The sequence below is a fragment of the Micropterus dolomieu genome, linkage group LG22 (assembly GCF_021292245.1).
Source record: "Micropterus dolomieu isolate WLL.071019.BEF.003 ecotype Adirondacks linkage group LG22, ASM2129224v1, whole genome shotgun sequence".
NCBI lineage: Eukaryota > Metazoa > Chordata > Actinopteri > Centrarchiformes > Centrarchidae > Micropterus > Micropterus dolomieu.
In genome coordinates this window covers 11,119,949-11,145,170 of record NC_060171.1, presented here as the reverse complement: position 1 = coordinate 11,145,170, position 25,222 = coordinate 11,119,949, and the positions used below count along the sequence as shown (strand labels likewise).

General features: G+C 38.1%; 2 protein-coding genes across 4 annotated transcripts in view; both read right to left on the bottom strand.

Moving 5' to 3' along the window:
- The window catches only part of parvg (parvin, gamma), an 18,300-nt gene extending 10,221 nt beyond the window's left edge, over nt 1–8,079 (bottom strand). The window contains exons 1-12 of the mRNA XM_046038621.1: nt 7,896–8,079; nt 7,126–7,232; nt 5,866–5,930; nt 5,115–5,217; nt 4,777–4,920; nt 3,173–3,288; nt 3,011–3,066; nt 2,891–2,925; nt 2,727–2,788; nt 2,367–2,435; nt 2,147–2,248; nt 433–505 (exon numbers count right to left, since the gene is read on the bottom strand). Coding sequence (XP_045894577.1) covers nt 433–505; nt 2,147–2,248; nt 2,367–2,435; nt 2,727–2,788; nt 2,891–2,925; nt 3,011–3,066; nt 3,173–3,288; nt 4,777–4,920; nt 5,115–5,217; nt 5,866–5,930; nt 7,126–7,189 — 889 coding nt within the window. The 5' untranslated portion in view covers nt 7,190–7,232; nt 7,896–8,079. The remainder of the gene's footprint in view (nt 1–432; nt 506–2,146; nt 2,249–2,366; nt 2,436–2,726; nt 2,789–2,890; nt 2,926–3,010; nt 3,067–3,172; nt 3,289–4,776; nt 4,921–5,114; nt 5,218–5,865; nt 5,931–7,125; nt 7,233–7,895) is intronic.
- Nucleotides 8,080–8,763: 684 nt separating this feature from the next.
- On the bottom strand, nt 8,764–25,198 carry parvb (parvin, beta). 3 transcript variants are annotated; one of them, XM_046037758.1, is made up of 14 exons: nt 25,096–25,198; nt 24,802–24,963; nt 17,800–17,889; nt 17,251–17,321; nt 16,874–16,976; nt 15,229–15,369; nt 14,397–14,512; nt 13,833–13,891; nt 13,682–13,701; nt 13,016–13,077; nt 12,847–12,915; nt 12,550–12,651; nt 12,393–12,465; nt 8,764–10,820 (listed from the first exon to the last, which is right to left on the bottom strand). In XM_046037758.1, the coding sequence occupies exons 2-14, from the start codon at nt 24,914–24,916 to the stop codon at nt 10,744–10,746; spliced, it is 1,098 nt and encodes a 365-aa protein (XP_045893714.1). In that variant the 5' UTR covers nt 24,917–24,963; nt 25,096–25,198; the 3' UTR covers nt 8,764–10,743. The 3 variants fall into 3 exon arrangements, with proteins under 3 accessions (XP_045893714.1, XP_045893713.1, XP_045893715.1); XM_046037757.1 differs by lacking the exon at nt 25,096–25,198 and having other exon boundaries at nt 24,802–25,083; XM_046037759.1 differs by lacking the exons at nt 8,764–10,820; nt 25,096–25,198 and adding an exon at nt 11,231–11,346 and having other exon boundaries at nt 24,802–25,083.
- Nucleotides 25,199–25,222: the final 24 nt, after the last annotated feature.

Sequence of the window (25,222 nt, the reverse complement as noted above, 5' to 3'; positions counted from 1 at the left end):
CAAAAGCCTTACCATAGTGTACACAAGCAGCACATGTAAAACAATGGCGTCTTGAACACCAGACGGGGGATTGTGGCAGCGTCAGCAGGCCTCTCTCCCTCCTTAACGGTCACTTGGCCAGTCGCTCCCTTCCCCAGCCGCAGGTCGGCTGGCAGGGGGTGGGGGCCTGGACTCCTCGCCTGGGTGCAAAGATAATTTTCTAGAAGTGGTGACTCCATCCGTGGAGGTGGTGAATTCAGTGAGCAGTTCGCCAGTAGGGACACTGCTATTTATACGTCACACACATATCGGTAGCGACGTCCTATTGGTCGGCTACGTGCACGATAAAATTTTAGTGGGCAAGTGCGGGCGAGTGATTGGAGAAGGTAGTACCCATAGAGTCCAGTTCAGGGCGGAGCCTGTATGAGATAGAACTGTGTGTTGTTTCCTCACCTTGTGGATCAACACTGGACACTTCAAGGCCCGTGTCATTAAGGAGGTCCAAGGCCAAGGTCACATTGTGAAGCTGGAGGTCAAAGAGATGAAAATGTCAAACACAAAATCCAGACACCACATTTTCATCTAAATTAGTAATTTGCTGATTCAGCTTTTAGAAATATCTCCATGTCTGTTGTGATATCTTATAGTTACTATAGTTATTTTGTAGGGAATATTGTAGGGAATAATATAAAGTATAACTAACTTTAAGTTTATTAAACACAAACATTGAAGGATGTTTTCGGTATTTTTTAACCTGGGTGCTATTGTCACAAATTTTGGTGTTGAAATGACTAGTAGATACAAAAAGTTTTATAATCCCTGTAGTAGATGGCTTCAGCTGGCAGCCATGGTCCGGCTGCAGTGGCTGCAACCTATTCATTTGGGATAATTGCGCCTGTCAAAATAATATCCACAAAAAGTGCTTCTTTTTGCCACTGACAGACTCAGACTGTTAGACCAGGTGTCTGACATCTTCATGGAAAGGATCCCTATGAGTGACTCAAGGTGACATCCTTTGTATTTAACAAGAAATAGAAGTCTAGCTCAAGGACAGTTGTGGCTCTGACATGTTGTGAGAGGCTGAGTTGTAGCAGGAAATGCTGGTGGAAACACTGGAAAGGATTTTGTTGTGTATGTAGAGGAACTGCTAGCAAGACTTTATTTCCTAACGTAATCCAACACAACAAATTCCTCTCTCCAACTCTCTCTATAAATCTGACTCACATACTCTTTTTGTAACAACTCACCAACTAACAGACATTATAAGCACATTATAGTCCCATCACAACTGTGTAAGACAGAATCTATCATAATGTATTATGGATCATGGCTAGCATATAATGTGATTGTCACAAGAAGCTTTTTAGTTTTTAAGGTATCAAAAAAGTCTAATATGGGGTGTCACAGTGTCTTTTTATATAGTTATGTTATTCATGAACATATCAGATCTGTAATAAAAGAGTCATAACTTTTTCATAGACTCATCCTATTGCTTCAAGAAAAATGAGATCAAAAGATATCATTATGAGTGAGCCAGTGAGCCAGTTGTAATTATGCATCTACTTTTATTATGGGAACCGTAAAATATTAATTTTATCAAATCATATATTGTAATAACTACTTTGAATCGTGTTTCAGTACTGAAGCTCATTATCTACTGTGCTCTTGTGGGAAATTAGATGAACTCAAATTAGAAATGAAAAAAAAATAATTGTGATCTTAGTACTTTTGAGTTAGAATAATGCAGTCTGTCCATATGTACACTTTCAGAAAATACCACTGCGGGATGGGGGTGGGGGGAGCCAGGGGGAAAATATGGAGTAAAACTAAGTAGAAAGAACAAGATTTTTGTAGGGAAATAAAACAACAACTCTTTGCTGATACTATCGTGCTGACCTGAATAATTAATTTTATTTCAATCAAATTCAACCAGGATCCTTTTTATTTGTTGCGCCCCCAATATTGTTAATGACTGATAACAATTTTATCCGTTTACGTGTAGTGGGGGAGCATGAACCTTTTTTTGGCTTTTGAAAGGGGGTTATGGGAGAGGAAATCTACTGAAGCCCAAAAGTACAGTGTGAGCTTGTCTCTGACCCGTATTAAATTGTGAGGAAGCACTTCCCTTAATAATTTGTCAGGAATCCATATTGAATCCACACTGTACCATCTCAGAGTGATTGGCAGGGGTCAGGTTGAAGTCATAGAGCGGGACGAAGAAGCCTTCCAGCTGTCCAATCAGCAGCAGCAGAATAACACCATCACCAAACTAGACAAAAACAAACAGGACATTGGATCCTGCTTTAGGAAGGCAATATAATCTCAGGGGAAGTCATCAATGAGTCCAATGCTCTAACATAGTGTTTTTTCTAGTTTTTTTTTTTTACCTGTTTGTCCATATCAGTCACCTGCAGACCCATGGTTAACATATTCTGGTTGACGAAGTGTAAGATGGCCTGAGTATAGAAAAACAAGGTTAGGTAGATGGGCATATTTAACTGACATATTAAGGTATCCAGAACATTTGAATCTTCATCAAAACCTGACAAAAGCTTTAGTTTGCTACATTCAGAAGGAGTATAATGTCTGAGAGCAGGTTGGAGACCCCTCATATGTTATCTCCAATAGTAGATTAATCTTGCTTATATGTAGGTTCAAGTTGAAAGCCACATATTTGTTCTATATTTGTATTTCCTGTGTACTACAACATTTCCTCTCTTGCCTTTATTCTCCTGTCCTTGTTATACCTGCTTCACTGTCTTGACCTTGTGAGCCTCAAGCTTCAGCAGTTGCTCGATGGGATCTTCCCCTGGGTGATCAGACAGCCAGTGAAAGTGTGTTAGTCATGTAGGCTGTTTCGATGATATTCAAGATGTCACATCAACTCAACCTCTGGCCGTTCTTTACTCACTTTCAGTATTGCTGAGGGAGTCTGAGCCTGCATTGCTGTTGACAAAGCCCCCCAAAATATGAGGTGAACTCTCAGTTTTTCTCACATCTGCAGAATTACACTGGCCAGAAATCTGCTCACCTATCCTCTGTTAGGACTTCCATCTGTACCTCTGATTTGATTCCACTTTTGTTGACCTGGACGAAAATTAAAGTGAACCACAACTGAGCAGCAATTCCACAAGGTGTGTTTAAGACAGATTTGGTGCAGAAAAAAGGGGCTGAAGCTCGAGCTGAAACTCACTTCCACAACTACAACTTCAACCTTCACGTTTGGTGGCAAATCCAGTTCAGGCTGGAAACATCTCGCCATGGCAACCAGGAGATGAATAGTGGCCAGAAGGTCTTTGTTGTGGATGACTGACAAGCAAACAGCAGAGGACAAAACACGCACATAAAAACAAATGATCTCAGAACTCACCACCTGCCGGTATGGAAGCAAAGAGAGGCCAAAAGCATTTGAATCGAATAAACAAATGAACACCTAACTGTAATTTAAACTACTGAATACTTTAAGTTAATAAGTAATCCTTAAGATTTCAATGAAATCAAACCTCCATTTTTTATATAATTTATGGTCAGCATTTTTTCAAGAAGAGCCATTTATACATTCTGTAAAGGTCAAAACTCCAGTAACATTTGTAGTATAAATAAACACAACATTTTATTGTGAGACCAACAGGTTTCAGTTGTTATTTGTAATGCAGCCTTTTCCCCGTCTCCATGCACCTTGAAAGTAGGTGAAGTTGCGGCAGAAAACTATGCTTAGTGGCGGAGTTCGCCATTCCTGCACATCCCTACAAACAAGGGATTCACAGGAAATGATACAGCATGTTTTTTAACTTTATATCAGCCTCATTGTTTACTGTTCACTCTATTGCAGCTGTATCAGAGCTGCATTAAATTATTGTTAATGCAAACCAAACATCTCCTCCTACTGCTGCTGTTTCACATTAAAAGCATTCGACTGCCAAAACATGGAAGGGCTTTAATTGGGAAGCAGTCCCAGGATTTATTACAGAGTTTAGTGCTGATCGTAATCAAGACAATGGTAATTTTTGACACTTTTATTGATGGCAGATCCGTATTAAATATTGCAGGTAGTAATGGAACAATCAGACAACAAGCGCTACATCTACAACTTCTCAGCAAGGTAACCAACATACCTGTGCCCTGCTGTTGTCGAAAGCTAATTGTGCCATGTGCAGAATGAAATCCGATTGCGATTGCTCATGGTGCGATGGGACAAGCCCGGTTATTGACTAACTTCTTCATTAAAAACAAGTTTACTTGGTTGTGCTGTAAACAGATACAACAGTTGCTCTTCTTTTACATTTCTGACAAAGTAGCTACTCAATGAGAGTTTGCTGTTGTAATAAACTGCACTTGCTGTTACCACGGCAATCACAGGTGTCGCAAAATCAACCAGAAATTACATCCTAAAGATTACAAGTTGGGAAAAAAGGTCACAAATCATGATGCTTAAACTGGACATCTGGGCCACAAATGACAAGCTATCGAGCCTGAATGGAAACGATCAGACCTCTATCAGGTTACGTCAGATTCATGGAGAAAAAGTTGCTTATAAAATACAAATTGTTATCATGGCCTTTCTTTGCTTCACTAACCCAGCACCAGGAGAAAAATGAATCCACTGACAAGTAATTAAAACATAACGGCAAAATGTCAGCAAATCTCATCACACAAATCCCTCACAGTTGGTGTAAGCTAACATGGCAACCTTGAGTTAGCACCAAATCCTGTTGTAATTTGAAGAAGTTGTTGCCAGAACAGAACATTTGTTCACTTGTTGCTCCGTGCTGAAGCCCAGTCAGCTGCATGACTCACGTTTGACGTTCCACTTGATCCGGCTGCTGTCCTGCAGGTCCAGTCTCTTGTCCAACTCCTTCAGGACCACTTCCAGCTTTCGGATCTGAGCTGTGCTGGTCAGTGCCATCTCCTCCACAGGCAAGTGCACACCGGCCAACCTGGCTGTGGAAATCAGGAAATAATCATCTGAAAGGTTGTACTGGCAAGGAATGTGTTTTGGATATTAGAAATGACAAATTTTAGGTGAACTACAAGAGGAAACATTTGTTAGTTTCTTCTTCAAATGTAAATAATAAGTGGAAGTGGAAGTAAGGCAATGATTTATAGTATAATCATACAAATGTGTATTAACTCACACAGCAGGTGATGAAGCACCAGTCCATCGTACAGATCCTCCTCCAGACTCTGAGCCACTATGTGCTCCGATTTCAAAGTACTATTGATCCAATAAACCAGTGCCTACCGAAACACAATTCATCACACAGTCAGATACACATCAAACACTTTCATCTTCTGCATACATTTATTTGTTGCCAATGCGCAAATCGAATAAAAGCGTGAAAATTTTTATTAAATTAGTTTAAATCTCTCCATCAAATTTCAGGGATAATGTGATAGAAATGATGACAAATACAAAGTACTCCCCAAAATAACTAAGATTTAATTTCTTTGTCCTCCCAACTCTCCATATGAGAGATGTCAGGCTTATTGAGTTATTTATTCATTCATCGCCACTTGCATGAAGCACTTGTGCTGCCATCTTTTCCAATCAAAATGTATTTTAAGGTCAGATCCAGCAGACTCTGTCGTCGTGACTCTCTGATCTGTCTCTCATCACCTCTGATAATTATGTTCATTAAAATTTCACTGATCCTTCCACCTCTCTCCCTGCATCAGATATTATTCATGCTTGTCAGTGCACACATTCATGCAGGCTCTGTAATGTATTTCCTGTGTATCATTTATCTCCAGTCCACTCAGGACCCACAGTGGTCTTAGATCTGTGGTAGTCCAGGATGGTAGTCTTTGATGTTACAGTAAGTGCTGAACAGGAGACAGCGATTCAGACAGAAGTCTATATGCAGATAACAGGAATTAATTTCTTACCTCCTTTAGCTTTTCAAGTTTGGGATCTTTTAAAGACATTGGCTGAATGAGCTTCCGCTTCTCGCCTGTTTGAATAAATAATATAAACAAATATAAACAAACTGCATTGATCACATTCTAGGCTACTTTTTCTTATTTTACCCAGCCTTTTTAACATGCTGTCATTTTGCTGACAGCTCTCTAATCATTTTCTAGTACTTTGAACATTGAGCTGTGTAATAAATCACATCGAACATTTAGTCTTCATTATTTTTGTCATCTTACATTATCTTACATTATGGTGACATGATAATGCAGTTTAATGCTGCTACGGAGAATCATCACCTGACTTTGCAGTACAAAGGGTTTTAGCGTATTACAGCTTACTGTTTTGGATTTATGGCCAAGAACTTTACCATTTTTATCCACCGTCAACACGCATAACAGAGTTGTTTCCAGATGCAGTCAGCTGTTTATAGAAAAAAAGCTCTGACAAACACACCAAGAAGCAGACAGACACAGTTAGCGACTAGCTGGTGAACCTAGTTGAGCATTTAGCAGCTAAAGAGCCAAATATTTCACCCAGGGGGTGGTGAAGACCACACCACAGCTCAAAAGAGAGTGGATATTAGGAGGCCAGAAACACAACTCTAAATGAATGCTAATGTTGCTCTGTATCTGCTGGATATATTAATTGGCAACTGTTTGCTTACAAACTCACCACCACAACTTAATACTCTTTGTCAAATAGCCAAAAAAATCAGTTATTGCAGGTACAAAATGACTTGAAATGTCTGCACTGCATGACCTCATAACGATATCAATTATGCAGATTTGATAGTCATTATGAGGGATTTTTGCAACTCATGTCTGCTTATAGATTTCCATAATGAACAAAATTAATGGAAACGTGATTGAAAAGGTGTTTTCAACCTTTATTTCAACCTTTTTCAACTTGTATTTGAAAAATACAAAAGCTCTGTTTGCAAAACTACTTGTATGGTCCTTTAAAAGATATGTCCAGAAGCAGATTTGAGACGTCAGTTGTCTGAATGAACCAAGTCAAGTGGACAAGTCAACAGTTGTTTCTACATGACATCTCATAATTCTGCCAGTATTGACAGTATACATATATGTATACATATTAGCACTGTTTAAGATAGCCTTGAAAAAACTGTGAACCTAAATGCACTATACAAATCGCGACTGGCAGAGAGTGATTGATATAACAGGTGGTAAATTATGACAGGATATTTAGCAGTTTACTGAATACACACATACCCTGAAAAGACTCCACATCCACAGTGTCTTCCTCTTTCTGATACTCAAAGGCACCAGCCTCCATGGCTTCTCCTCGAGGCTGGATATTCACCACCTGTCAACAAAACCTGCAGCGGAGTACACAGCTGAGAAGAAGTGCTTAAAAATAAACCACAGACATCTTGGGCAGAAAGTCTCTCTCTCTGCAGGGGCTTCCTTGACCGTATTGCTCAACTTTCGACTGTTGCAGGGGAGTTACTCGCTGACCAGTAGGGGAAGATGCTGATTGCACTGCCAGGAAGCTTGCTGTTGTGTTCAACCACAATGCATCTCTATAGTTGTGTTTTGAAAGTTTTTTTTTTTTTTTTTATGACTGATGGTATTAAGAAGTTTCTAAAAACACAGAGGAGCCCAGAATCCAACTGAACTGGTCAAAAACTTTGTCAAACTGTAAGATGTTAAGTCTCCTCACTTCCTTTTCTCTTTTGCAGTGGCACACTCAACAGATCAAAGTACTCTAGAAGCCCACAGATCTGCTCTTTTTCCATTGAACACATTGAATCATATGGCCTGAGACAAAGCAAAGCAAACATATAAAGTAACACATTCTGACAAAACAGACGTGACCTGGAGCGTGTCACACTGTTGTTTCCTGGATCTGGAGGAGAGAAAAGCCTCGGTGAGCAACTTTTCTTTTCCTGTGTGTTTTATGTGTGTGGCTTCCTTTTCCTGGGGTTGACAGTAACTTTCAAACAGGGTCATAAACAAAAAGTGCTTTTGAATAAGCTTACCTTCAGCACTCTGAGAGCAACTCGACAGAATCGGGTGACTTCAGCTGAATTGAGTTCCTTGAATTGATGTCAAATCCACAAGCTGTCAAAACAGTGATCTAAGTGTAGGGTTGTACTCAATCTGAATACAGCCTCTTAAGAATTCTATCAACGCAAAAGTCTGACTGCACTCACTTTCAAACCGTTGTTTTAAAAGAAAATAACATGTCACAGGGTTGGAAGGGAAGATAAGCGCAAATGAGAGGATGTGGCTGACAAAAAGTTAGCACTTCCTCTTCTTGATACAGGCTTTGCACAGCATTTTCAGATAAGGGCGTTTATGTCCTCCATCACGAACTGCAATCGAGACTTTAATAATAAGTGTTTCCACAAGAAAAGAACAGGGGAGACTCTTGGGTGCAAATGTATTGTTTGGAAAACCACACTTTAGGAGGGCTGAGAGAAACGTGACACTCAGAGGCCTGAACCACTCAGACTCGACTCACACATCTCCATCTGTGACCGACTGGATCAATTTGCTGTCATCTGGTCTCCAGCCTTCTCCATTCTCCTACAAACACACCAACAAAACAAAAAAATAGAACGATAGAGACAACAAAACAACAAGCTCTATCCATGCACATGGCCTTGTTGAAGAAAAGAAAAAGGACCACCCATCAGCCAGACGAAGGGGCAATTTGGGGGATGTGGAAGGTTACCATAGCAACAAAGGAATGAGACAAGAAAATAAAGGCCTAAAATAAACCCATAATTCCTTTAGCTAAACCCAAATTGCAGGAATTGGCTGGTCCAAAGCCAATCTTGCTCTAAAGCCACAGCAAATCTAACCTATCACACAAGTAAGAGATAAAATGAAATTCTCATTCTGTTTGATTCCAAGGCATTTATTTAGGGATAGGGAAGATAAAAAAAACACAAGCGCAGTTTAGATTGACTCATCAAATCTCTTAATAATTCAGCCTGGCTCCAAAATGAGAGTAGTCAGGCACTGTACATCTTAGCAGGTCTGGCCCCCCAGGAGAGGTCCAGTGAGAGGTCTGGGCCTCCTCTGAGACTTGCCAATAGGGCAGGTCCATATGAAGATACTCAGCTGGGGCTCTCCAGGGATAGCAAAGCACGCTGCTGCACTTAAGGCAGGAAGCAACAGTATGGAAGCACAATATGGTTTGACTTTGTGGTGAGCATAGTTTAGAGGAAACAAAAACTGTTCACAGTTCCTTCAGCTGTCAAGTAAAAGCGACTGATTACAGTGTGTGTGTGTGTGTGTGTGTGTGTGTGTGTGTGTGTGTGTAGAAAGAATATACACAGCATTTTCATATATTATATAATATATAATACATAGCATTTTCAAGTTTCATAAAGGAATAGTTCAACGATTTTGGGAAAAAAAACAATGCATATCTTAATCAATGTCAAGATTTAGATGAGAAGACAGATACAACCCATCTATCTGTTCATTAAATATGAAGCTACAGCACGTCGCCAGTTAGCATAGCTTAGCATTAAGTCGGAAGCAGGAGGAAACAGCTCTGCACTGCAAAATCAAAATACAGGAACTACAGTGTATTTGGTCAAAACTGGGTTAAGAACGGATCTTTTGACATGTTTTTTTTTTTTTACTACATAAAAATACAATGCCATAGAAATGTATGATTTCTGTGAAAACAACTTTTTATTCCCCACATCCCAAACGGATTTAAAAACCAAACTGTCCTCTAGCTGGCTGTGTCAGGAGACACTAGAGGGCAACTAGAAAGATATCTGAAAGCTATCTGGTGAGATAGCTAAAACTTATTCAACAAATTTACTTAAAGGTGTTTTCCCAAGGTGTTATCTGTAAATAAAACAAAGCTATTTTGATGGACACCTTGGTAATTTAGTTTGTTTTGCTACATAACTACATGAAGCAGCAGCTAAATCCATTCGTGATGGAGCACAAATGCTCAGCTAAACACTTGCTAATGGTGGTAGTTTAGCAGACACATATTTCTATATGTTATGGACACTAATTATTAAAATAAATTACATTTTTTAAACAATGTAGTTAAAATGAACACACTAAAATAACACATTTGTTGGTAGAAAGGGTAAGATGTGCATTTACCTCATCTTTTAAATATTATATAGATTCACTACACTGTATAAAAGGTTCAATGGCATTATTTATGTATTTTTGGATAAAATATAGGTGCCACAATCTATCTGGTGCACAGTTTGTTTAACTTTAAAAAATGTTTTCTCAACTGTTAACTTTGAACAGAGCCAGAATAGCAGTTTCCAGTCATCATGCCAAGCTAAAGGGCTGCTGTCTCTAACGTTAGCTTAATATTTAGCATACAAAAAATGAGAGTGGTTGTCAATCTTGTCATCGAACTCTTGACAGGAAAGTGACTAAGTGTATTTCCCAAAATACTGAACCAGTCTTTGAATACTTAAACAAAGCAATTTCATTTACTATATAATGTATAACAGCATTTTCAACTTTCTTAAATATTCTGTGATAGAGAGTCGAGTTTGACACACAAATGTTTTCCAGTTTTAACATTTTGCCCTCATTAACTTTTCCCGTGACGACTGTGTATTCAAGTGCAAGCTAAAGGTTGCAGAGTTTCCTGGGTTGCAGTTAACATTTGAGGAAAGAATAAATAAATACTGACATTTGGGGGAAGATTAAATACTAACATTCAGAGACTTTTTCAGGCTACTCCCCATGGATCTTTTTAAGTCCCACATAATGATGACTTTCAGTCTCGGTTGGTCTCCTCCAGTGGTCAGACTGTAATGCATAATATCAGCGCAGGCACGGGGCCATGTTCAGAGTAATATCAGGGGGTAAAACTGGAAAAATTCACTCAGAGTTTTTGTAGTTGGTGAACAGGTTGTAGAGGACTCTAAGGGTGGACTTTAGGTTCAGGTTGACAACATCTGGAAAACACAAGACAACAGAGATCATTAGAGAATATCGTATTGTTTTGAGACGTTTCAGTAAGAAAATGTAAATGTAGACCTTTGATATGCACAAAAAACTAATGTTATAAGAAAAACACTGGATTCCCGGACTGTGCTACCATGTACCATTTACAATACAAAGGACCTCCTTCTATGATTGATGTTGGGACTATTTTCCTTCAAAAGGTTATTTGTAATTTTGGAAATGAAATGGAGCTTAAAATAGCGCCCAATAATTTGCAAACTATTATCATATGATGTATTAACAGTAACACAGCATACTACATAGACCTACATTATTTGCTTGTTGCAATTTCTCATCACAACTAGGTCTTTGTTAAGTGATTCAAGCCAGACACCATTTTGTTACAGCAGTGCCATTGCATCACCTTTTAAACTAGGACGCCTTAAGCTCCTCATCATCTGCATCCCCCCGTTGGCTTGGGTGACACTGTTGATATCATTAACAGTTCTGGGATCTCTACTTTCATTTATAATGAACCTGCAGATGTGCACAAACCTTAGCAAACCGTATGTTAATCAGAACACATAGACTGTGGTGGGAGAGCAGTAATGCAGCTATGAAGATAATAGCTATATGTCCAATTACTGCAAAAATTGTGAGAAGTGAGTGCAGTTAGTTTTTTGGGGAAAAGATGTTCTCTTTTCAGCTTAGTTGGGAAACTGTTCAAAGAAGGGGAAAGCATTTGCATTAATATAGTGCGCAGAGAAACAATATTTACACATTGTAGCTTATACTGGTTCAGGATTCAAATATTTATCAATCACATAGATTTTTGTGCAATAAAATGTGTTACCATCTCCAAGGACTGTGCATAATGCAAGTATAATAAAAAAGGGACATACAGAAAATAATAAAAACAAAGAGCAAAAGCAAAAGTATGTACAATGCATTAAGAAATAAGTAAATAATTAAAAACTGGATGTGGAATGTGGAGAAATATGGGACAAGCATGTGGAGCGAAATGTCAATATGGCCACTGTAAAGGATAAAAATAGTACAACATAGAATGTAATGTAGTAGCTCTGAGAATAATGCAAGTATTTACAAACAAGAAGCATACTTACAGATAAATAAATATTCTTAAACACTGATATTTATTGCTCTAACCTAAGATGTGCAGTGACTGTACAGAATGTTAACATCTCTATTTAAATTACACCCCAGAAAAAGGTATTCCAATTGTTCTTTCAATATCACTTTCTCTGAATTAAAGTAACCAGCCAAAACATGATATTAATTTGAATGCTTCTGGACAACAGTGTAGCTCAAGGCTGAATGAACTCCATCCATCCAGTATAAGAGTTTAAGGGTGACACAAGGTTTCCATCTACTGGACAACCTTTAATATGACTGCTACTGTCGGATGTCAACTTTTCAACAGCTTTTTTAAATTGTCCCCTGTCAGTGCAAGAGACTCATAACCTCAGTCAGCCTGCATAAAATCTTCTCCAGAGATTTTACGCTTTATGTCTTTTATCTAATCTTGTAATAATATATGCATCTATCGTATGTCTATAAAATACCTTCTGGTCTGGCTTTGGGTTTCTTTAGGCCTCCATCCTGCATCAGCTCAAACGCAAATGCCACATTGTGGACCTGAGGGGACACAAAATGGTAACTCTTTTGATAAGTTGCTAAAAAAATCTTCCTACTTTACCAACCAATTAAGCATGTAATCACCTTCTGTTCGAAGCTCTCAGGGGTGAGGAAGAAGTTGTACAGAGGGACAAAGTAGTCTTCTAGCAGGCCCATCAGCAAAACCAGGTACACGCCATCTGCGAACTGCAGACACACATACATATAGTATTTATATATACAGACTGCATAAGTAGATCAGATTGGATTATATAGTATGTATTTGAAAATTAATGTTGTGTATGCAAATAGAGGGAAAATTAGAGGATGACATAACACATACCTCAACCATTAATGATCATAAGCGACTGGATTCTATAGATAAAACATCAAATGTCTTACCTGAGATTCCAGCTCAGTAACTTCCAGGTTCAGCTTGTTCAGGTGTTTGTTCACGAACGTGATGAGAGACTGGCAACAGGATCAACAAACTATTAATATTTTTTAGAGCACAATTATATTATTATTATCATACTGTCCATTAATTAGAAAATGAAAAGGTCTTCAATACCGTTTTTACTACATTGAGCTTGTCAGGTGCGTGATCCAACAAAGTGTCAAATGCATCCCTCTCTGTTGTAAAAAATAAAGAATTCAAAGGTTATGAATAATTAAAGGAATAGTTTGACATTTTAGGAAATGTTAAAGGTCTCAAAAAAGATAAGAGGATCAATACCATTCTCTTATCTATTCTGTAAATATATACGTCTATAGCCAGTAGTTGGTCAGCTCAGCTAATTAACACACTATATTTTGTTTTTTCAATTCATCCAAAAATAAATGTAAAAACGACAAGCTGTGGTTTTACTGGGTGTTATGTGCCAGACTATTTGTTGACATCCACTCAGCTGCCTCGCAACCTCCGTTGTAGAACAAACGTAAAACCACAAACAACTTGCCATTTTTACACTTTGTTCTGTGTACATATTAAACAAATGAGGTCTAACATATTAATTAATGAGCTTTAAAGGTGCTTGTAGGGCCAGACTAACTGTTTACAGTCTTCACGCTAATGCTAACCACCTCTTGGCGGTAGGATCATTTAAAAAAAAAAACAGATATAAGAGTGGTATCAGTCTTCTCATTTAACTCTTTAACTATTCCTGCAAGAAGATTAAAAAAAAAAAAAAAGGGACATTTCCATATTACTGTAACATGATATGTGGCTGGGACTCACCAAACCTTCCCATCATCATTCTGAAAAACAAAAATATTACAGACAATTTGAAACATACTACAATAAACATAATATACAAATACCAGCAGTCTCTTGATACAATAAACATTATTATATATACAGTTATTAATAAAACTGTCTCAGCTCTTACTCTGTGGTGCTCGTCAGCTCTTTGGTCACAAGAGCAGTGTGCAGGATGCCCTCTCGTTTCTGCTCAAACAAAATCAAAATGCTTCAGTTACTAAAGGAGAGAATAACTAGAAATGCTGATGCATGTTGATGTAAATTACATGTTCAGACTGACAAATACTGAAGGATGAAAGAAAAATTTTGCCATAAACTGACACTATACTATCCTTCACTATGACATGTTTGCCTCATTATATTATTGTTTTGGATGGATCTTTGATATTTTTGTGATTTTAACAGCTCTTGGGATGTTTAAATGTTAGATGAAATGGTTGTATTAGACATTATATTTTTTTAAACACATATTTGTTCATTTTGATATTGAGGTATATTTAGCATTATCTGTCTCGTTGTTTATTATCGCTGTTGTTGCTGCTTATCTTGAAAAAGAGATTCCTTCATAATTAAATAATAGTTAAATTAAAAAAATAAATAAAAACTACACACCTCTGTATCCATCCCTACATCATTGCACATAATGACGATGAATGTCCCAGCCCTGTGTGAGCTTGACAAGACACTTTACCTTGACGACCACCACTTGAACAGAAACATGCTCAGGCAGTCTGATGGGGGCCTGGAAGTGCATAGCAAGGGCCACCAGCAGATAGACAATAGCCACCAGGTTCTTTGAATGGATAGCTGTAACAGCAAATCATAAGAGAGGACTGTCAGCTCTTTCACACTACAAGCTAACATAATGATATGAGCAATTGTCTAAAGAGGAAAGAAATGAACAGTGTGCCCCCCCCCCACCCCCAAACAAAGCATGAATGAATGCAACCCTGGCGTTAGCACCCGTGGGAAATCTTTGCATAGAGTTTCTCAAACCTCTGTGAAGATTAAATACTCTCCATTTGTAATGCAAATGGATAGAGTCAATTATGTGTTAAGGGACATTCCACCAATTTCACACAAAGTTCATTTTGCTTGTCTAATACTAATCTAGTACTATACAGCCTGTAAAAAACAGTTGGATAATGTCTTCTGTGTCTGTGGAGGAACTTTCCGAAGTTTGACAAAATAACCCCAATGATGTCATAGTGATGTCATCAGGGTTATCGTAGCTTGGCCTTGAGATTTGAACAGAAACCCTGCATTATAAGGTGGAGGTGTGGAGTTTGAAGGAAGTAGGCATTTAGGAGACAGGGAGAATCTAATGAAAGATGCTATAAAGTTGAATTATGGGAAATGTAGGCTCCTGTATTTTTTAAGCTTGATGCATACCAGGAACTAAAAGTCACAATACCAAAAATCATTTTGACCATTCTTTTTCCCCAACCTTTATGGAAGACCAATACTTAATCACTGCAGTACCAGTTTAAGCAGCAAATTGCTGAAGTCGATGGAAAACTCACAGTCAACACTCCACTCAATAGTCCAGCCGTGAGGCCGCAGCAGTTCGTTGACGGCCTCCAAAACCGTCTGAAGCTTCTGCTTTTGGCCGATCTCTGACTGGGTCACCTCAGCCACATTCAGCTTCCTGCCTGACAACTTTTCTGTCGACAACAGGAGAGATGAGATACAAGATGTCAGCTCAAACACACAGGGAAAGAATCATGAATACTTGTATGCGATATCATGCAGCAGTATTGTGTTGTACTTTACAGGTATACTGTAGCAAGAAAGTAATATCTGAATTAGGAGGCTTTTTTCAAGGGCTTGGGCTTAAAAAAAGAGATTTTATAAAGGGTGGAAATCCAAATTAGGTCAACTGGTGAAAAAAGCCTGCTTCAAACCAAGAAAGTATGTAACAAAAAGTTTTTCGCTGGTAAACAAGGACATGATGTTCTTGAAAATGTACAAATGAGCTGGCTGCAGACAATAAGGATGACTGCAAAGGAAGACTTCCCTGCTCCAAGCAATATTAAGGAAGAGGATTTAGGAAGCTTATCGCAAGTGTGTGGGTTTAAATATTAAAAAAAATTAAAAAACTAAACCAGCAACAATCATGCAATAAAAGACCGAGATTACATTGGCTGCAAAACTGATAAACTGAAGTGTGAAAACTAAAAAAGCCTATAACAGAAATGAAGAAATTACACCTCACACAAAATGTGTTATAATTGTTCATGACACTTCTGCAACATATGTAACCAAGTGTCAGTTATATTTTGTATTAGCTGGCTTTCTGTTTTATTCTTGTAAATGTTTCACAGCCGACATAGACGTTTGGTCAGGCTGCCTTAATTATCGAGTATTTTCACAGAGGACAATAAGTGGGAGGAAAGAAGTAGAAGAAGAAACCAGTCAGGTGTGGAGCTGAAGAAGGAGTTTGAGATCATGAGAGAGAATTTAAGAAGCTACATACCAGAAAAATATGTTCTATGTACAAAATACAATAAGGTATGGAGCACAAGAAATGTGCTACCTACAGATACATGTATAACCACAAAAAACTAAATCCCATCAATAACTGTAAATGTTATAGTATAAATGTAGTTTTTATTACTGTTACTATTGCAGTTTTGACACTTTGGACTAAAGTAGATGCTTTTGTCCAGCCTACAGCTTAACAAGAGATGTGCCATCAAAAAATACTTATAGGGTTTCTGTTTTTGTTATTTCTTCGGGGTATGGAGGTAGGGTGTGGAGGTGGGGTGTGGGCGTTAAATGTTGTTAGCATGTCTAGGTGGAATCTGAAAGTTTTGAGTTTTCAGCCTACTGTAACAAATAACATTTACTGACAGTTTGTAATTTTACAGCTTTTCAAAATAAAATGTTTTGAGTGAACTGTGCTCACTAGTACTCATTATCAAAGTATGTTTTAATGCCACGGTGTTGTTTTGTATTGTGAATTTGATGCCAGACAAAAGTCTACGACCAAAACTTTGTGTTTCTCATAAACTAAGTGCTGACAGAGTGCAGGAACTCAATACTTTTGACTACTACTAATACTGCAGATTTTCATGCTGGTAAACTGCCAAGTTGAAGGCCTACAGGAGTGATATGGAGAAAGATGATGCGAGACTTCATGTGATGCCAATGAAGCTGATTTCTCACCAAATAACTTCTGGAGCACTTGTCCATCATAACAATCCTCCTCCAGGTCTTTGACTATGATCCTCTCTTCCTCCAACTCACAGTTGATCCAGTCAATCAGGACCTGGACACACATCAGTTTACAATAAAACCTAGAATCAAACTTTCTCCTTCTATGTACTGTTTTCTTCACAAGTTTAGTGCTCTGACTGTGCTGAAAAGATATAATGTCTGAGCACAATATGTAATCCCAGACTACATTTACATTTACGTATTTGGCAGACGCTTTTATCCAAAGCGACTTACATTTGAGGAACAACATACAGGCATCAACAGAGCATCAAATACAGATCTACAACTGACAATACATACTAGTAAGAGCAGTAAGAGCAGACTACCTTCAGAAGATCTTTAAATTTAAGATTTTCCCGCGATGTTGGGTCCAACATGATCCGCTCAGCGTTTTCCTCTGATGGAGATAAAATGAGAGACAATAAGACAGTCAGTGGGCATGAAAGTTTAGTGACACGTTATCTAAACCTTTGATACAGAAATAGTTTTTTGTCTCACATAAATGCAAATCTACAGTCACAAATACACACATGCCATGTCATTCACATGTCAACAGTGATTCACATGGTAACTGAAGACAAAGGCGCCACCACCCACCCACTTTCATTTCCTCCACTGTCAAAGTCCCCATTAGTCAACATTGTCAACATATTCATATTGTGACCTCAGTAATCTCTGACAGTGAGCTGCAAAAGTTTTAAGAGGTTGAAAATATTCAAAATGCAGCTGCAGCATCAACAACATATTCAGTCGTAAATTAACAAAAACGTTTTACACATTTGGGCAATAATAGTGTTTTAACATAAGATATGTAGTTTAAATTCTAAATAAGATGTTCTTTACATGCGTTTACGTGTTTATGTGTATACATATACCCAGCAGTGTGTCCTCTGGATGGATGTCTGTCCCTGTGGGAAGCATGGGAGCTTTAATGGCATTCTTCCCCTCCTCATGGAGATCACTCACTAGTAAGACAATAATAGACACAAAAACAGATTCAATAAAACAAACAAGCAGAAAAATACTTGATTGAAAGACCTGCTCATAAGTAACTGAAAGGATTATGTGAAATAAAATGTGCTTAGGAAGTTAATGAAAAGAAATTTCACAGTATTACTATTCTCTATATAGAGTATAGAGACACAGAGTGAGATAAGCGGGCAAAGACTGCGGAACAGAAATAAAAGAAGTCATTAAAGATGAAGCTTTAACAGTATTACAGCACAGGCACCACAAATTCCCCTTGTAAGGAAAGTGTGGTGTCTGTTTGTTGTCAACTTGTAGGATGTGCTCGTCCTCTACAGACATTACTTCATTGACCCACCACTTTTCTAAATGTAGTGCCAATAACAGCCAGAGCTCAAGGAAATGGCATTTATTGAGGTTTCACAGGACTCCATTTCACTTTCTCACATTTACCAGAATCTTAAAGGGGAACTCCACTTTTTTACACATCAAAGTCTGTTTAATAGAACTACAGCATATGTGAAAAAAGTTATACATTATATATAATTTTTTTTGTGGCTCCAGAAGGAGCTGCGTGAAGTCTGTTACTTGGGGGTGTGGCGTGAAGTGGAGTTACCAGACATCCGTAGCCTGCTCCTCATCTCTGTTTAATGTTAGTGGCTTGAGGCTACATTAGCCGCTACTAGCATAACACACCTGAATCTCTGACTGTCTGTTGTTGAGTTATATTGTGCGTAATGTAGGCACCAGGTCTTGACAAGGAAGAAGATTGCATGGAATAAAAAAGAGGATATCTCTGGTTCTGCTTCCTTGATATTGATCCCTTTTTAAAAAATGTTATAGAAGTACAATACAAAATAGGCGCAGTGCTTTTTAAAGACGTCTTTTTAGCATAAAATGTAATTGTAAATGTCATGATTATTTGCTTTTATGTAAAGCACTTTGTGTTTGATTTTATGCATGATTTGTGGTAAAGAAATTGTTTATTATTATTACTATTATCATTATTATATCAATACTTTTAATGATATATTTTTCTATAGATAACCAGCCAGAGATTTCTTTAAAGGATTATAGAGTTCATTTACAGATCTTAATTGACTCAAAAGTCAACTTGTTTAGTACTAATTCTTTTTTATGTTGTTATGCTTTTTAATCTTTCTGTCTCATACTTTGTACTCCAAACAGCACAACTCAAATACTATGAATTATTATAAACTATAAATTGACCTGACCCATGTCAGATAATCATTCATGTTAAACACTAAATTAGAATAATTTCCAAGTACACATTAGAAAAGAGTATTCACTCTTCGTAATGTACTGTGTTAATTGGCAATGCTGCACTGGCGGATGTTGTTGTCAAGCTGTGAGTTGTAGAAACTTCAGAAACAATTTGTGAGAAATGTTTATCCATGTATTTTGAGCTACTGCCTGAACTGGCACACGTCTGTCACTTCCTAACTTGTATGTGGCGCTTTCCTGTCCACTACAGATTACATTAAGGGGCAGCAGTGTCAATCAACATCTTAATAAAAAATAAAGTAATTTAAGCATGTATCTTGGCACTTTAAATGGGAACATTAACATTAAAGGTGACCAGACATACACAAAGTAACAAACACTAGCACACACTCTGAATCAGTATTCTAATAAAATCAGTTTATGCTGAGATGCTTTCACTTCTGACTGGGGAAACACTCCAGGGATTTAAAGGCCTTCTTCTCCTAATGGTCACATTGCTTTTATCAACCTGCATTTCAATTTGTCAGACCTGCAACAGGCAGGAACACAATCAATTGTCTCAAATCATTCACTTCATTGAGTTTGCTATATATAAAACCTGCAGGGAGAACCAAGGTGAAGATGCAAGGGGTAAAAATGGCAACGGTTTAAGATCTTTTTCAAATTAAAAGCATGTAGAATTGATATTTATAAGAAAGTCCGAAATAGTGTGTTTATGGTACAATCTGGACAATCTTAACTTCAAAGCATGTACAAAGAGAGGATATACAGAATTATCCTGGGAGGAGGGGTCCCCACAGATTTCCTATCTGATTCAGCCTTCTCATAAGAGCTGAATACCAGCTCGAGCCCTGAATCTCACTACATATCAGCAGTTTGCTGTGTAATTACACAGCAAGCTTGCTGCTTTTCATCATAATTGAACTGCTTCCTCCCTCCCTCCATCTGACTGCATTGCTGCTAGACAGAGCTTTGGCACTTCACACAGCCAAGTAATACGTAGGCAAAAACGGTGAAATGATACAATGCAATTCATACACTACAGCACATTTATGCAGAATGATATATGGATATAATAAATACTTTCACTCGACAGTCCAGAAATATAACAGCAACTCTCATAGAGACACACAGGTGATTCTATAATAATTACATATTTTACAGTGACTAGTAGTACTTAATAACACATTGCTTGATATTAACCTACAGTGAACTAAGGTAACAGGTCCTGCTTCCCCATTTCCAGTTCCAAGTTCCTCAAAGCCCTACATTTAAAACAGATTACCTTGTTTCTTCCTCTTGGTCCCACACAACAGCCCCGCCATGTCCCCGCTATAAAAACCTCCGGATTCTCCCCGAAGGCAGTGAGCGAAGGTAGAAAATGTAGGAGTGTATGTATGTGTGTGTGTGTAAATGCGTGCGTGCGTGTGTGTGTGGATCGCAGTCTGTGGGTCTGAGCAGTGGCAGGGGCGTTTTTATTTCTGTCACAACCCTCTACCCCACCTCTACGGTCCAGTTACAGGACACACTGACGTGTGTGTGTGTGTGCTTATTAATGTTTCTATATGTGTGTGTGTGTGTGTGTGTGTGTGTGTGTGTGTGTGTGTGTGTGTGTGTGTGTGTGTACATATATATATATATATATATGTGTGTGTATGTGTGTGTATGTGTGTGTAACAGGAATAAGGCACCATACTGGATGTAAATACACCAAAGCAACTCTACCATACCAGTAACCTTTTGGCTGTCAAACAGTGGACACGCGACAGACTTCAATGACCCAAGACAGGTAAAGTGTCCTTAAATCTAATATTCATACCGACGCACGCAGCATGGTGTAAAAAGAATATTTTCTCATACAAGGAATGCCCAATTCATGTTTTTGTCTCCCAAATTAGATGCAATTTAGTCATTTCATAGCAATATAAGACAATAGACTTGTTTCAGTGAATAACTCAACTCTCAATGAGCATGTCAATGGAGCCTTTAATATGTTTTGCTGCAGCGGATAATCAATCAGACAGCGGCTGTATTCCTGTTAACGGAATTACACTAATTCAATACAATCCAAAGTCTGCAGTCAACAACATTTATCTTATGCCGGCTTCATTGCACAAATTCAAGTGAATAGCTCCTCAGTGGTTATTATAAGGACTCAGTGATTAGTCAGGAAAGCAGCAACAACATGAAGTCAGGTTTTCTTTTGCCTTTCTTAGTATAATCAGCCCGCATCATAAACAAACTATGTAAAGCAGATCGAAATCAACCTCGTCTTTTGGTTCCACTGATCCCGAGGGGGACATGGGAGGGGGGAGGGATATAAATAATACAGCAGTATAGAGAAGACAGACTGGATCTTAAATATAGCTCTGGTTATTTACACCAACACAGGCACCAGTTAGTAACAGCAGCCAGGAGATGACAGCGTCACTGGATACGTTCTGCACGGGGGCCTTCAGCAGATATTAACCATGACAGCTGAAACTCTTTAACTTATTACACCTAATATTTACTTACTATTATTATATGTTGTGTACTTTTTTTACTCAATGTAATTCTACTACTGCTACTTCTCTGTACTCTATACACTCAACACTTACTGCATGATGATCTGTCTGGCTAGAAGAGGGAGATACCGATATGGATCTTTGACACAGAAGATAAATATGCCAAAACTCATTTTTTACATAAACACATAACATTCCCAAACATTTTCAATACAGGTTTTAAGAATTGTAACCGAGATATATACTGAGTGGGACATTTTACAGTAGGGACAATAAACGTTTAAGGGCTCTCTGGTGAAGAAACTGTGTAATGGCAATATCTCAAATATACCATTGGTTTTTCTGTACTGTAATTTCTTGTTACAGTATCGCTCAACACAACCCATGTTAATACGTTAATATCAGTCAATATTGGCCAGACCAGTCTACTGATGAGGCTCTAACATAAATACATTTGACTTCACTGTAGTTGACAGTTTTGCATAATTGCTTGATTCAGTAAATATGCTTTGTCCTTTTTTGGAGTAACTCTACTCTTATATCTTCGAAATATCAGTGAATCTCCTGGATAATCTCTACTGATACCAGCAACTTAGATGTTTTTAAGATGCTTTCACAGCAAGTTTCTTGCTTCTTAAATCATCATCGCACTGGAAAGAGCAAAAGACACAAAGCGAGAGTATAACAATATATATTGTATTTAGGAATGTTAGTTAGGTAAGTTGTACCTTTTTGGATATATGTATAATACATTAATGTATAATGTGCTCAATTCATCTCCATCTCATTGTGATAGTTATGTAAAGGCAGTGACAATAAAATAAGTTGAAGTGAGTGAAATAGCAACAATAAAACTAGGGCAGAAAAACAGATGACTTACTATTATCAGCTTCCATCCTTGTATCTTGGTTATATTTTGTATTTTCAGAGTATAAATACTTGTCACCCTAAGACAATACTGTGATGATGTGACATAATGCAAATCCTCTCAGCCCTTATAAAGTAAAAACATGTTTTTTTTCCTTCAATAAACTATCACTATTACATCACTGACTGTTGCTGACAGAGGGAGTTGTGCCTTGTCAGAGAAATACAGACTTCCTTTCAGTTTATCAGGATCTACAGAGAGACATGAACACACAGTATCTTTGAAAACTTGGTCTGCAATTGAAGGAATCTGGACAGTGTAAAAATAAGTTCCTACATCTCTTGTCGAGTAGCCTTAAGTAACACTTTCCATCCTATTTCTGACACAGCAAGAGGAAGAGAAGGTTGTAAGTGTTTAATACTGTACTTAAACATGTATGTGTGGTTGCTAAGGAGTGTCAACAATAGGCCCCTTCTAAAAGGAGCAATCCAATTAAAATATGCTTGCTTATTCAGCTTGAATGTGAAGCAACCTTTCCAGCAAGTTGTCTTTCTTGGGAGTTTCCTCTTAAAGAATACAAAGCACCACACCCAAATGTAACAGAAACCACAAGAGCTGCAGCATGTGAGGCCATACGCTATGCTTCATTAGCAAGACTAAACCTTGCATACTTGTCTTCTCTTACACTAATTTCTAATTCAAACACCAACAAGCTCTTCTACCTTTAAAATAAAATGTGTATCATCTGAGCTGTAATCCAATGTGGCCACACAGGGGCACTGCGCTCTCACAAGCTGCACTCAAACCTTGGCAATGTAGCTTTCCTTCTGTCCCCGCTGCAATATTCATCACCTACAGCACTGATTTACAGCCATATGTTATGTGTTGATTGCTTTGAATTGATACAAGTATATCCCGATTTCTAAATAAGTAAGTGGCTTTCTCTCACAACTTTGTAACTTCCAGGGTTATAATGATTTTGGGACATTACTTTGAGGAATATGTGTCTGTTAATTCTGTAGCTAGTAATATTGTCCGACAACAAATTTATATCACAGTTTTCAGCACAAACTTAAGCAGGAAGACAATAATTCTCATTACCTCATTAAACTCTACCTCTCAGTTATCTAATTAACTCAGTGGGCTGAGGGGTCTGTGGTTTCTCTTTTCTTATTCCACTCTGGCAGACAATATCATTATGTGTGATTTGGCTGCAAATAACAAATATTTTCATCATCAATTAATCTATCTATCTCTATTAATCAATGAGTAAATAAAATGACAGTAGTGCCTATATAAACAGTGTGGCCCAGAGACCAATATATGATGATGATCTTGTGCATCATTTTATACACAATTAACCTAAAAAATTCAGCCCATGTACTTGGTTTTAAAAATGTTTGGATGCAAGAATTTCTAATGACCGTCCTGCCAGTGTTAAAAGGGGGAACTACAAATTTCAACACTGTGATTAAGAGATTTCAAATTTCACTTAAAAATAAGTGGAGATCCAAGTTGTTGTTGGGTTTTTTTAGATGAGATGTGTGGAATTTAATGAGGCTCCTAAACAATTAATATGTCTCTGTCTGTCCTCCTGCTGGTCGACCTCCTTTAATGGAGATTGCAAACACATGGCTGGCTTCAAAACACACACACACACACACACACACACACACACACACACACCCCTTGCAGCTGTCTGTTTTAAGACAGAGTGACTTTCCTTTGGGAAGGCAGAAAATAGTTGGGTCAACAATTGTAAAACAGGGACAATAAGTTAAAGAATGTTTTAAAATCCAAGGTACAGTGAGCAGAGAAATCCTCTTTCCACTTTTATCTTCATAACCTTGCGTTCCAGTCACCGGTCACTGACTGTGTGATCTATTTCTGTTTAATACCTCATGCTTGTGGAGTTGCCAAGAGGCTTTGTGTCTCATTCGCTTACACTCATTTAGAGAAACATCAAAACCACTACACTAGCTCAAAATGTTAGTGATTGAAACTATAAATAATTATGACATACTAATCACAAGGATGTACTTGCATCATTGACCAAGATTAAAATATTATACCAAAGAAAGATACAATAAAATCTAGAGAAGCCGAGTACCAGGGAAACATTGTAAATGTTTGTAAATGTTGTAAACCATGCGCAGAGCATCATTAAACTGCCGGTGAGAAGATTTTAATAGCGCATCATGTGATTGCAGCACCATGGACAGAAACACAACAAGGGAAACAAATTAAGGCCTTTCATGTTAGAATAGCAAGAAAAACAAAAAATGACTTACCTTCTTTAGACCTCTTCTTCCGCACCAGGGTTCCTCCTAATTTCCCTAGAAAAGACTCGTCCTTTTTCATTTTTGCGGACTGCGGGTTCGCAGATGTGGTCGGAGTCCCAGACATCTTTCAGTGTGTGTTCTTTCTCTAATGTATGTTAATGTCACTCCTCCCTGTGATACATTCAGGCACTCGGTGTATGATCCAGTCGCAGCAAAAATACACTGAACTATCAAATTCACAGGTTCACAACATCTTGAAGGTAGGAACGCTGGCGGGGTTATCATTACAGACGAATGACTCACATGTGAGTAGCCTGAGAGCTTCTGCTTCAGTGTTTACTGACGGTCCGTCCTCACCCACCACAGCGCCTCCGAACGGCAGGATGAGGAACAACAGTGGATTGAGGGGTGACAGTATTATCTTAAACAA

What these genes read in the sequence shown, in the direction of transcription:
- parvb (XM_046037758.1), bottom strand. Translation starts at nt 24,916, where the DNA reads ATGTCTGGGACTCCGACCACATCTGCGAACCCGCAGTCCGCAAAAATG. An exon ending in AATTTAAAGATCTTCTGAAG is followed by an intron (nt 16,977 to 17,250) that starts GTAGTCTGCTCT and finishes ATGTGTGTCCAG; the next exon opens with GTCCTGATTGACTGGATCAA. An exon ending in ACCCAAAGCCAGACCAGAAG is followed by an intron (nt 10,821 to 12,392) that starts GTATTTTATAGA and finishes TGTGTTTTCCAG; the next exon opens with ATGTTGTCAACCTGAACCTA.